This window comes from Diceros bicornis, chromosome 2 (assembly GCF_020826845.1).
Source record: "Diceros bicornis minor isolate mBicDic1 chromosome 2, mDicBic1.mat.cur, whole genome shotgun sequence".
Taxonomy (NCBI): domain Eukaryota; kingdom Metazoa; phylum Chordata; class Mammalia; order Perissodactyla; family Rhinocerotidae; genus Diceros; species Diceros bicornis.
The window spans coordinates 39632980-39646352 of NC_080741.1; the positions used below are offsets into that span (position 1 = coordinate 39632980).

At 40.2% G+C, this 13373-nt stretch overlaps 1 protein-coding gene across 2 annotated transcripts in view; it reads left to right on the forward strand.

The window, feature by feature from the left end:
- STAC (SH3 and cysteine rich domain) overlaps nucleotides 1–13373 on the forward strand; it is a 148593-nt gene that overhangs the window by 101402 nt on the left and 33818 nt on the right. For both annotated transcript variants that reach the window (XM_058554781.1, XM_058554790.1), the window contains exon 6: nucleotides 5032–5101. In XM_058554781.1, the coding sequence (XP_058410764.1) occupies nucleotides 5032–5101 (70 nt within the window). The remainder of the gene's footprint in view (nucleotides 1–5031; nucleotides 5102–13373) is intronic.

The following is a 13373-nucleotide window of genomic DNA, read 5'->3' on the forward strand; positions in this document are numbered from 1 at the left end:
TCAGAAAGGCAAATACGTTATCTGAGAAGAGCATTTCCCAGAGCCACCCTTTAACAGGGCCCATTCTCAGGCTCTGTAGGAAACCCCTGACTCAGTCAAGGGCTCCACTCTGTTCTTCTGCTCAGCCTGTCTTTCCTGATGTGTCCTCTAGTCATTCCTTAAGTTGGGGTGTTCCCAGTGGTCTGCTTTGGCTTGATCTTCTTGTTCTACATGCTCTTTCCAGTTATCTTCTTCACATTCCTCTTGTCCAACCACTGTCTCTAAGCTAATGACTCCCTTAGATATTTCTAGTCCTAAGCTCTTGCACAAGTGCCAGCCCAGTCCTACTGATATCTCAAAATCAGCATGTCCAAACTAAACTCATGCTCGATTGGTGATTAGGTCCCATAATTCAGAACTCAGACATGTGTTTCAAAAGGCCCTTCCTCTCTATCACCAATGCTGGAGGTTTGAACCTTATCATCTCTCACCCAAATCATTATAAAGGAATAACTGTGCTTCCTGCTTCCTTTTCAGTCTGCTCTTAGCAATACCTCCAGATTTATCATCTTTTAAAGAAAGGCCTTGTGCAATTTTCCTAATTAAAACACTCTATTGACTTGCCCAAACTCTTTAGCATGGCATATAAGGCCTGTCCCTACCTGAAAGACCCACCATCCCCTGAACTTGCCGAGCTCTTTGACATCTCCATACCATAGAACATGCTGTTCCCCCAGTTGAATTTCTTTGAGACCAAGGTTGGTTTTCACACAAACTATGAAGAGTTCTTAGACTCCCCTAAACATGGTGAGTTGCTCCTCCCATGAGCCTTCAAAAATTCCTTTCTTAAAGGATATAGATAATTGCATTGTAATTATCTGCTTTTGCATCTCTTTCCTGAACTAGATACTGAGAGACTATACATCAGGGCCCCATTCCTTATCCGTCTCATTACACCAAGCCTGGCACATAGTGGGCCCTCAAGAAATGCTAGAAGAATGAGGAAGAATTAACAAGGGATTCTTGAAGGGATTCTCAGAACCCTCAGGGATCCACACAACACTTCTTTGCTCACACCCTCAGCTCCAAGCACAGTTTGCTGCTCTCTGGATAGCCGTGCCCAATCCAGTTGCTGGGCCTTGCCCACAGCTTCTCTCTGCCTCTATGCAGACAACAGCTCTCTTCCTGGTTTGGGTTGGGTGCCTCCTCCCTGGGCACCCATAGCAACCAATTTATTAATCATAGTGATTTGCGTATTGCTTGGTAATTTTCACTTTTTTGTTTTATTTTTCTCTTCTCCAGTCCCTTCCTCATCTAGACTAAGCTGCTTAAATGCAAGGACATTTTGTCCACTTCTTTTTATTTCCATTACTTTATACTAGTCATTCTTAAACTTTGATGGCTATCGGAATCCACTGAAGAGCTTCGTAGAAGTATAAAGGCCAAGGCCGTGTCCTACTTCAACAAGCCTAGGCCTCTGTGCACTTTATTAGTTCTCCAGGTGATTCTGATACCCTCCCAAGTTTGAGAACCACTGATTTACACTGTGCCAGGCCATTGTAGATTCTCACTAAATATGTGGTGAATGAATGAATGAACACTCTCCTCAGGGAAACTCCTTAGACTTCTAAGAAGGGCCTAAAGCTGGCGATGAGTTAAATCAGTGGTTCTCAATGTCTCTGGGAACGTTACCTAGGAACTTGTTAGAAAGACAAATTTGTATTTTCCTCTCAGACTTACAGAATCAAAAAATCTGAGGATGGAGCCCAACAATCTGGGTTTTAACAAACCCTCCAGGTGATTCTGATGCACATGAGAGGTTGAGAATCACTGAGTTAAATTATGACATACATTTAGTTCCAAGAAACCAGTCCTGCCAGCCTCTCCTCTTTCATTTTCATATTCTTTCTTGTTTGCTCACATTTGCTCTTGCTCCCTCTCTATGTGAACAGCTCTTGAATCACACATTCACAGTGGCCAGCAGGCTGGATCTGAAGTTGGGAACAGAGATTCAAGAATGATAACCGTGTCCCTAAGCCCACGTACCACGTTGCATCTCCTTCCTCAGGACAGTGACGAAGGCCATTGCTGTCGATGAGTTGGTTCCCCCAATGCCGCATAGAGCTGGCTCGCAGCCTGTAGCCACCCCCCATACAAGTTGAGACTTTTTTAGATACCACCCAGGAATCCAAAAGAAAAACATAAACAGCACTAGCCAGAGCAGAGAGACCGCTGTCCACTTTGACCTGCATGCTGAAGGGGCCTTTCTCACGCCTCTGATGAGAGCCAGTATGTCCTCATCCCACTCCCAGTGCATGCATCTCCCATGCTTGTCTGAGGCTGGCATCGGTGGAAGGGCAAACGGAAAGCCAGCCAAGGGAGGCAAGAGCAGAGAGGAGGCCCCCAGAGACAGCCGGAACCTATCCGCATCAGCAGCAGATGGCTGCTCCCGTGGTTCTGAGCTCTGCTGAACTCATGACACAGGGGCATCCTCAGAAACACAGGGTCAGCAATGAACACTTTAGCCTCCACATTTTTGGCTTATGCTAAGAAGCAGCAAGAACATCAGAGAGACAATTTAAGGATGTCCAGTACGCTTTCCTGTCTAAAATAGTTTTGTTTCTAGTAATGTCTGCAGACTGGTTTCAGGGGCAAGAAGCATAGTTTTCTGAATGTCAGTAAGGTGTCCATTCATCATAGTCCACTCATGCTTCCTGGCACTGATTCTATCCGTAAATATTTCTTGAAATTTTGCTCTGTGAGGGCATTGTTCTGAAAGCCGCAAGGAGACAAAGACAAATCAAATTATTCTTAAATATCTGCCACATCACTCTTCCCCCAGAGTCCAACTTGCCTCGGTGGAAGAAAACAGGAACAATTGGTTGGTACTTTAAATTGATTTTGCTTCCTTCCTGCAGGGTCAAATGATAATGAACTTCAGCTTCTTGCCGTTCTCGGTATTGTTATGTCCTACAGCTAACATATTCCCACATAGCAAAGCTCTGGCCCACAGGTTTACTTTCTTCCAGGGCTGTAAAAGCATTTGCTTTACATTGTTGGGAAGTCACTGCCTGGCTGTTTCGAAATCGTGATGTTTCCTTTAATGTGCTTTCAAATGTTCTAGAATACAAAAGGCTTGATGGCTTTGGGAAGAAACCAAATTCAAAAAACTTTCTGGGAGTTGGTTGGCTAGTTTATGAGTAATCTTCAGTTTCATAAGGTTAAATTAACATCATAATAGCAACTTTTGTTCAGAAATAGTGAGCTTCAAAGAAGCAGGGTATGAGCAGCTTAAAGACCCTGTGACATTTGTTTTTTTCTCATTTCTGATGTGGCGTGAAAGTAAGAATAGCTGAAAAAAGTCTGAAAGCTGAATTGTAACAAAAATCAGTCTTCGGAGGGTGATGCTAAAGTGCTCCAGAGCTGACTAGGAGAGCTAGGAAGGCAAACTTGTTCCTCTCTGATAAGATATAAATAAATTGTTTTTAAAAGTGTGACTCTCCTCTGAGGCCCCCTAAATTCCTCTTTGCAAGAAGCTGGAGCCAAGCTGGTGGAAGTGGGGACATCTGGCCCTTTGAAAGAGGCCGTTGGAAATCAGTGGTGTGCTGGTAAATGTTTAACCACTGGGTGGGGCTAGAGCCTAATTTGTAGCATTTGCCCATTTCCATGGTGTAAATACTCCCACAATGGCCAATTTCAAGCTAACAATGTGATGACCCTGAGGACTCTCACCAGCAAGTGAGTGGCTCCAGTACACCGCTGGATGAAGCACAGTGCTTAAGAACATGAGTTCTGGGGCTGGCCCAGTGGCGTAGCAGTTAAGTGCACGCACTCCACTTCAGCGGCAGCCCGGGGTTCGCAGGTTCGGATCCTGGGTGCGCACCGACGCACTGCTTGTCAAACCATGCTGTGGCAGCGTCCTATATAAAGTAGAGGAAGATGGGCATGGATGTTAGCCCAGGGCCAGTCTTCCTCAGCAAAAAAAGAGGAGGATTGGCATCGGATGTTAGCTCAGGTCTGATCTTCCTCACAAAAAAAAAAAACAGAAGAAGAACATGAGTTCTGAAGACAATGCCTGGGGTTTGAACCCCAGATCCACCAAATATTAGCTGTGGGACCTCGAACAGAGTTGCTGTTTCTCTCTGGGCTTCAGATTCCTATCTGAAAAATAGAGCTAACATCGGATTAAATGAAACATAAATGAGATGATACATATGAAGTACATGATGAATAATCGTTAACCATTACTATTTAGAGTGCAGTTATTATTGTTGTTGATATTGTTGTTGTTTCTGTAACCTAAGTGGAAGAATGACTATGACTTCTCTTCTTCAAAAAAAAAAAGGCAGAATAAGCATAGTCACATGCCACATAACCTGTCAGTCAATGATGGACCCCATATACAATGGTGGTCCCATAAGATTAGTACCATGTAGCCTAGGTGTGTAGTAGGCTGTACCATCTAGGTTTGTGTAAGTACACTCTATGATGTTCGCACAACGATGAAATCTCCTAACAACACATTTCTCAGAACGTATCCCCATCGTTAAGCAACACATGACTGTATTACAAAAACAATTGATTTTTGCAGCAATGGAACGGCATTTAGCTCATACCTAGGTAATGCATCCCTCAATAGAGCATCTTATTCTTTATAATTAATATTTAAAACTCACCTATAGAAAGAGCTATAGTTCTATTGAAACTTTTAAGTGACGAGATATGTGCAGGAATTTTGGTTTCTCTCTGTTGTCACTTCCTTGGAAGAAGCCTAACTGTGACCTGTGCATCTAGGCTTTCGTTCAACATTCATTGAGTATCTATCATGTGACAAGTCCTGAGCCTGCCACAGACACCTGAAGGGAGGGACAGTGTCTGCGAGGGACCACACAGCCTCTCTAACATTAGCCAAACAGACAGGACAGCAATGATTGGATTCTTAAAACAATGTCATGCAAATTCCACCTTAGTTCTACTGACATCAAAATCTCTGCTCAATTGGCTCACTGATATGACATTGCTCATTCCGTGCTGTTCCTTCTTTTCTCCAAGACTTCAGATCTTGTGGAGGTTCCAGAAGAAGCTGACGGAGGGTATGATCTACGGAAACGCAGCAACAGTGGTAAGTGAGGGAGTGGGGAATCAGGCATCGCCCTCCCACAAATGTGAATCACATTGGTCATCCAGGTCAACAGGTAGGGAAAGGTGAATGGAAGTCACCTCTCCTTCTCTGCCAGCTCTGGAATTCAATCTGGGCAAGTGTTCAATATTCTGGAAGGAAACTGGGCATAATTACTGGTGGATTTCAGTGATTTGTCTGTTATATTCCCTGAGTCCTATCTCCTAAGTTCTCATGCCTTACGGACTTAGCCATATTGGGGTTTAGGAGTCGCTTCCAGACCTTTTTGTTACCATGTCATTTCCCCCACTGATCTACATTAGATTAGCAAACCGTACCAGAAAGAAGCTACTCCAGGCTACATCTGAAGTACCTCAAACCAGCTGAGTTGGGGTGCGGGGAGGGTGCCTCACACTTGGCTCCTCCCCAGCAGAGATAACTAAGACTCAAAAACTGATATGTACAATCTAGTGAAACATTCTTTATTAATATAATTTAATTTTCTAATAGCTTAAGCCCTTGTTACAATAATTTCTAAAATATTTATTAAAGGCTAACTACGTTCTATTACTTGGTAACATTCAGAAAGAACTGCCTCTTAAACCAGAGCTTAAAGAAACATAACCAGCCGCTTATGGATTAATCTTGCCAAGCCTCTTTCATGTCAACAACTACATAATCTCCACTCATTTATCCAAAAAATATTTATGAAGCATTTACTATCACCAGCAAAAGTACGTAAGTCACAAAGCTGCCCTCAGGTTCTTCATAATCTAGCAAGAGTGCAGGTCCTGACTTGCGTTAACTTGGGCTGAATGCCCCGTTCTCATAGCAGAGGTTACCCCTCCGACTCTAATCCCTGCGTGTGAAGCACGAGGATGTGCCGCCTTGGAGAGATTTTCCACTTGACTAGTCGTCCCTGCCTTTTCCAGACTGGAAGCAGAAGTTCTGCATTCAATACCCCGTAGCTGCTTTGTCAGCAGCTGTCGCTTCCACTTTTCTAGCTCTAGGGTTTCATTTGCATCTTCTCTAGTTAGGACGGTGTCTCTGTGATTCCCACAGGCAGCACGTGCTTAGCTTCCCCCGTGACTCTCCTCCCTAAATAGCGTCAGCGTTCACCAGGATCCCCCTTGCCAAGCCCACACACATCTGCTGGGGTAAGGATTCTTTGGCGTCACGTGGGGAAAACTGTACTTTCAGATCAATGCAAACATTCACTGAGCACTTAGCAGTGCCGTTAGAGAGACAAATGAGATTGCCGGCTGCCAGGGGGACCTCACAGTGGGGCACACAGCAGGACCACCCAGCCCAAGTCTGTCCAGGAGTACAGATCCAGCAACTGAATTTAGTCAGCAACCCCAGAAATCTTCAGCATCTGAGAACGAACTCACCAGAGACTGGCGCATAAACCAGACCTGCATTTTAAGGCTTCTAGTCTGGTCAGCTGCTCTGTCCCCTGAGTCTGACTTCTGCCTGCATCCTTCCCTTGACACTTCTCGCCAAATCACTGATGGCCTCCTCATTGCTAACTGCACTGGACATATTTGGTCCTTGGCCCCTGCTTGCTCTGAGGTTGACCGCTGGACTTCACTTAGTGACCATGTGGCCTTCAAGCAGTGACCTCGACTCTCTCTACCCCAATTGCCTCATCTTTAAAATGAAGATAATAATAACACCAAATCCATATGGGATTGTGATCTTTAAGTGAGATAATGAATATAAATACTATTCATGCATTGATGACTCTGAAGCATTAGGCTTCTTGGTGCCACCAGATGCCGATAGCCTACTGGACATGACCATCTGGATATGGAATAGGCATCTTAAAGTTAACACATGCAAACTGGACTCCTGATTCCCTCATCCACCCACCCACCCAAACTGGATCTTCCCCAGTTGTCCCTGCTCGGTGAATAGGAACTCCATTCTACTAGTTGATCAGGCCAAAACTTTTGGCATCGGCCTTGACTCCCCCTTCTTCTCACACCTCATCTCCAATCTGTCAACAGATCTTATCTTCTGCTCTTCAAAATCATGCTCAGCATGTGCCCACCACTTACCTCTCTGCCTCAGCCATCCTGGTCCAGCTTTATTGATGCTGTTGCTCACCCATCCTCTCATAGTTAAGTTTTCTGCTTGCTCTGGAGGTTTCTTTACTCAAAAAGTGGTCTTCATAGAATTTTATAATGTGAAGAGCTATATTTAGGAATCTTCAATATGAAGTGTGGTTGCTAGTCATAAAGTCATCATAAGGTCATAAAGTGTCAGAGATGCAGCTTAGAGCCTCACTTCTCCAAGTGTGACCCATCAACCAGCAGCCTGGGCATCACTTGAGAACCTGTTAGAAATGCAGAATCTGGAGCCAACCCAGGACTGCAGAATCAGAATTTGCATATGAATCTGTGATACAAATCTTGTTAAAGTTTGAGAAGCAGGATCGGAAGTCATTTAGTCCAACCCCCCAACTCCGATACACACACATACACACACACACAACACACACTGTATAGATAAGGAAACCGAGGGCTGGAGTAATACACTCAAAGACACAAAGTTAGTTATTCACCATCTCTTTTATGTTAAGGGGCAATTTCACAGCCTTATTCAAAGAAATCTGTTGAAAGAACTTAGCAAGCAGCAAACCTCTAAAAAGCTTTGGAGATCTGTTAACTATTCCTTTGATCAGCAATAGCTTTCTTTACAATGCACCCTGGGAAGCTAGAGGGATTAATTATGCAGCAGTTTGCTTGAAAACATTTTCTTTTGATTGGATTTAACCCCCTGTCCGTGCAGTTGGAGAAACAGCATAGAGAAAACTCCCTGCTTATGTGATCCAAGTTCCCACTCGTCTTCTCACAGTCATGGCGAGGAGGGTGCTGGCTTTTCAGAAGCAGTGTTTGGGCTTCCAGGCACAAGCAGTTCTGCATTATGTGTTTCATTTATGTTCCAAAAAGTACACAGTGCCCACAGGTATTATTTCTGCCGGCCAGGTGTTATGTCAAAAAATATTTTCCAAAAATATTTCCAAAGGAGTATTTCCAAACCTACCTTAGAATAGGGTGCAATTCCTACCCATTCCTTTACTGCTAAGAGTGTAGTCCCTGCTTTCTCTCTTACAAGTCTCATTGTTGTTTGCAATACTGTTTCTGAATGCATCAGAAATATAAATGGGGAGAGTTGTTGGCCTTCACCTTTAGCTTAACTGCCAGAAACTCCGCTCAAAGCAAAGTAATGAGCAAAGGGAGAAGTGAAATCTGGGTTGCGTATTTCAGCTTGAAATGCTAAATAATTGCCTTATGACTATATGTGATCATAACTTTCCTGGAAGAGAAGCAGGGCGAACAGAACAAAAGCAAGACAAATTCCTAGAAATATTCTTCAAAAAGGTCTGGGTTAATCACATCCACTTGAGGATATTACAAAGCCCAATATTATCTTACTTTTCGCCAAAGCAGAGATATTTTGCCCAGAAAGGAAAAAGGCAAGATCAGATTTGGAAAATTTATCCTTGCCTTTAACATGCACTGTTTCTATATCTCAAACTTTCATTTGTCACCATAAAAATGAAGCAAATATTTTAATGGCTCCTTTAGCAGATGCCACTGGTTTTGGTCCCCCTCCAGTGGACAGTTCCCAAATTACAGATGCAAATATTTATGTTATGTTTCTGTAACACACATTTAATATCTAGACAAGGTAAAGATCTCTTTTTTAAAAGCATAGAAGTTTCTCTTTTCAGCCATGTGGCCCAGATGTGATAAAATCACTAGGCATTTGGCAGAAGCAAATACAAACTCTCTCTGGAGGAAGAGAATTTAAACCAAGACCTCAAAAATTTCCACAAATGAACTTTCAAAAAATATGAGCTAAGAATCAAAATTCACCAAACATACAAGAAAATGAGCCACCATGATTGAGAGTTGGCCAAAACAACTAATTTCATGATCAGATTCTCAGAGACTATACATGTTGGAATTATCAAATACAGTCATGTATCGCCTAATGACAGGGATATGTTCTGAGAAATATATCATCAGGCAGTTCCATTGTTGTGCAAACATAGAGTGTACTTACACAAACCTAGATGGTATAGCTTATTACGCACCTAAGCTATATGGTACTAATCTTAGGGAACCACCATCATATATGTGGTTCATCATTGACCAAACCATCATTATGCAGTGTATGACTGTAAAGAAATATATAACTATATAGTTATATATGTTTAAAGATCTAAAAAATGGACTAGAAAATATAACAAAGGAACAAGAAACTGTCAAAATTGAACAGGCAAATTTTAAGAAAAACCAAATAGAACTTTTAGAAATAAAAATAAAAAGAAATTTGATTGATGGATTTAATAGCATATTAGATATAGCTGAAGAGAGAATTAGTACCCTGGAATATAGCGTCAAAGAAATTGCTGGGAGTATAGCCAAGGAGACAAAGCAATGGAATTCCTGAAAGTAAAAGAGACATGGAGGATGAGTGAGAAAGTCCAACATGAATCTAATTGATATTTTAGAAGTACATAAAGAGAAAATGGGTGACAGATGATATTCTATAAGATACTAGCTAAAGACATTAATCCTTAAATTCAGAATCTATACCTAAACCCATCTTGGTGAAACTGCAGAATTTCAAAGACAAAAGAAAATAGTAAATGCAGGCTGAAAGACAGATTACCTACAAAGGAGTGAAAATTAGACTGATAGCTACTTCTTATAAGGTACAGTAGAATGATATCTTCAATATGCTGAAAGAGAAATAACTCAACTCAGAATTATAAATGACGCAAAAGCAAAACTATCTTTCAAGAATATATTTTCAGACAAAAACTACGTCTTCAGTGCAATTAATAAAGACCCACACTCAAGAAATTTCAAAAAGTACCTCAAAGAGGAAAATGTGATCTCAAAGGAAGGATCAAGAAGCAAGGAATGAAGAGCAAAGAAAGTGGTAAACATGTACCTAAATCTAAGCAAACATTGACTACATTAAAAAAAAATAATAATGTTAATAAAATAATAAAAATTTGTGACTAAAACATTAAGATATATATTCTAAACTTGCATCTACCTAATACGTAGCCTCAAAATGACAGAAATTCAAGGAGGAATTGACAGAATATTAGGAAAATTGATATGCCTCTTTGTAGTGAGAGATTTTAACACATCTCTCAGTCATTGGCAAATCAGGGAGACAAAATGATTCAGTACGGACATAAAGGATTTGAGGACACGTGTGACAATCTTAATCTAATTGATTTAAAAAGGACACTCCACCTAACAAATGGAAAATTCACATTCTTTTTAAGAACACATGGAAGAGTTATAAAAATGGATCACCTACTAGACCAGGAAGCCAGCTTCATACATTTCAAAGAATTAATATTGTATAGAACACATCTTTCTGACTATAGTGCACTAAGATAGAAATCAATGGTCAAAAGATACCTAGGAAAACCCATACTTTGGGAAATTAAAACACACTTTTAAAAAGGTCGTGTATCAAAAAAGCATTTCTAAGGAAAATTGGAATATATATAAAACTAAGTAATAAGGACAACACTATGTATAAAAATTTGTGATACAGCTAACATTGTGACTAGAATATTTAGCTTTAAAAATTATTGTATTAAAAAATAAAAAAGACTGAAAAGTAATAATCTAAGCACCATACTTAAGTCAGAAAAAAGAAGTAGAACAAACCCAAAGAAAGCAGTAGGAAGGCAATAATAAGAGCAGAAATTATTAAATTACAAAGATAGATCAATAAATCCTGAGTGGTTCTAAAAATAAAATTTACAATCTCTAATAATTTTTTAAGACGAAGAGAGATGGAGCAAAAAGCAATAATTAAAAAAAGGATGAATATAACAGAGATTGACAGGAAAATAAAAGACTCTCATGGCCAACTTCATGCCAATAAATTTTTAAAAATTTTTTAAATTGGCAAATACAAAGATATCAATGACCAAAGTGTGACTCAAGAAGAAATAGGAATAGAGAACTTAAATTTGCTTCTGATCATAATGGAAACTGAATTAATATTTTAAATTTCTGCAGAAGGAAAATACGAGGCCCAGACAACTTTGTAAGCACATTCTACCAAAGATTTAAGGAATAAAAAATTTCCAGATTACATCAACTCTTCCAGAAAAACAAAAAGTGACAAGGAGGAAGGACAGCAGCATGCTCTAACTTAGTTTATGAGGCTAATACTCACCTCAAAACCAAATGACGATGGTGTGAGAAAGGGAAATCACTGGCTAATCTCCCTCTTGAATGTGGATGCAGGAATCTGAAGCCAAATCTTATTAAACTGAATCCAATAACATATTTTAAAAAGGTAATGCATAATTACCAAGTTGGACTTATTCCAGGGATGCAAGTTTGGGTCAATGTCAGATAAGCTAGTAATGTAACTTGTGCGTTATCAGGTTAAAGAAGAAAAAACAGATAATCATCTCATTAGAAAACACAGTGGTGGACATGGACCTCACAGGACTGCAAAGTAAAAAAGAAAGACAGACTATGAAAAAGGAAAAGAGGAAAGTTTTGGGGGGATGTAGCAAAAACTAAAGATTCATTTTGCATCTGTAACATTAGAAAATATGCCTGCATAATGGACATATTCTTTGAATACTTGTCATGGGTGAAATAAACAACCAAATTATTTTTAATACAATGAATTTAAGGCACCAAGCATACAGGGTATATGACATATTTTTGGTAAAATATTTACGTTTGTTATTCCTTTCCCTTCAAATCAAAGTCTTAGAAGTAGCCAGAAGGAATGGATTTTAAAAATCATTTTTTTGCACTGTTCCAGCTCTGCTTGCAACCATATAGCTGAAAACACATTTGGGGTAACTTCAAATAATTTTCAGCATAGGTCACAAAAATGGTACACATTTCATACCAGATGGCTAATGGATATCAATAAAAAGCTAAAATAATATGAAATGACAAAATTGTAAAATCAGTCCAAACTGATCATTGCATATGCACCTAATGTAGTCCCCCTTCTTTGCTCCAATCAAGAATTTTCTAGGAAGATTCTCTTTGCATGTTTTTATTCAAATATTCTTTTAGAAGTGTTCAGTTTTATACTTACAGAATCAAGTATTTATACCAGGATTTCAGATAATCACGTAATACAGAGAAGAGTGTTGCTGGTCTCTAATCTTTTTAAACTGATGTTGAGTAGCCAAAGATTGAGGCAGACAAGATCCATAGAATTGGGCCTTCATTTTCTACTTACTACAGACCAGAGCTCCTCCATTGACAGCAAATGGCTTCCTACCAATAATGAAATTGCGTCCACAGGCTCTGGAACTATAAACTGGAGAATAGATGTTTACTAAGCATCAATACGTTTACAGGGGCTCTTGTTCTGCAGTGTGTTCTCTACATCATGGTTATTGAGTCCATTCTAAGGACAATGAAGGTTGTCAATGCACTAACTGAAATAGGTTTTAGAGCTTTCTGTGGTGTGTTCCCTTCCTCTACTGATTAATTCCTTGATAATCTGAAGGGAAAACAAAGGAAAGACTAAAGCAGCAGCGTGTTATTTGTAAACGGCAAGTCATCTAAATGGTAGGTTAATTTTGACACCACACTTTATTGTATAAACTTTTGCCACATTTTTGTTTAAGGAAGATACACATGGTGAGAATAAGACCATGACATTGGTCACCAGGGTAAATTTGCCTGTTCAAACCAGCTAAGGCAGAGGCCCCCATACCCGTCAGGGACCTCCCACAGCTGTGTATGTGGACAGTGAAAACGCCTGCCCATTTTGAGAAGCCTTGTTGTTTATTGAAGGCCACAGAATGGCTGCTTAAATGCAAAAGAAGGAGAAGTATACATTCCAAGAGGAAACTAAGTGAGAAACCACTATTTTATTTTTTTATTCCCAATAATAGCCCCAACACATTGACAATACGAGATCGAGGAAATATTTTGAACTTTAAAACTAAACCTTTAATCTGCAAAATAGAATATAGATATCATTAAGGAACTAGAATCAAGACATTGAAAAATAGATAAAAGAATCTGGTATTTAGAAAAGATAATTCGAATATAATTAAATTGGGCCATACCTCACCCACCACGCCATTAATAAACGATTGGATACATTCAACAAAGATGAAGGACATGGTCTCTGCTCATGAGATGAGCACTGCCAAATGAGACCAAGTTGTGAACACACAATTGCCAAGCAATCTAGAGGATTTGTGCTTGCTGGAGGCAGGTACAAGGGTGTGGGC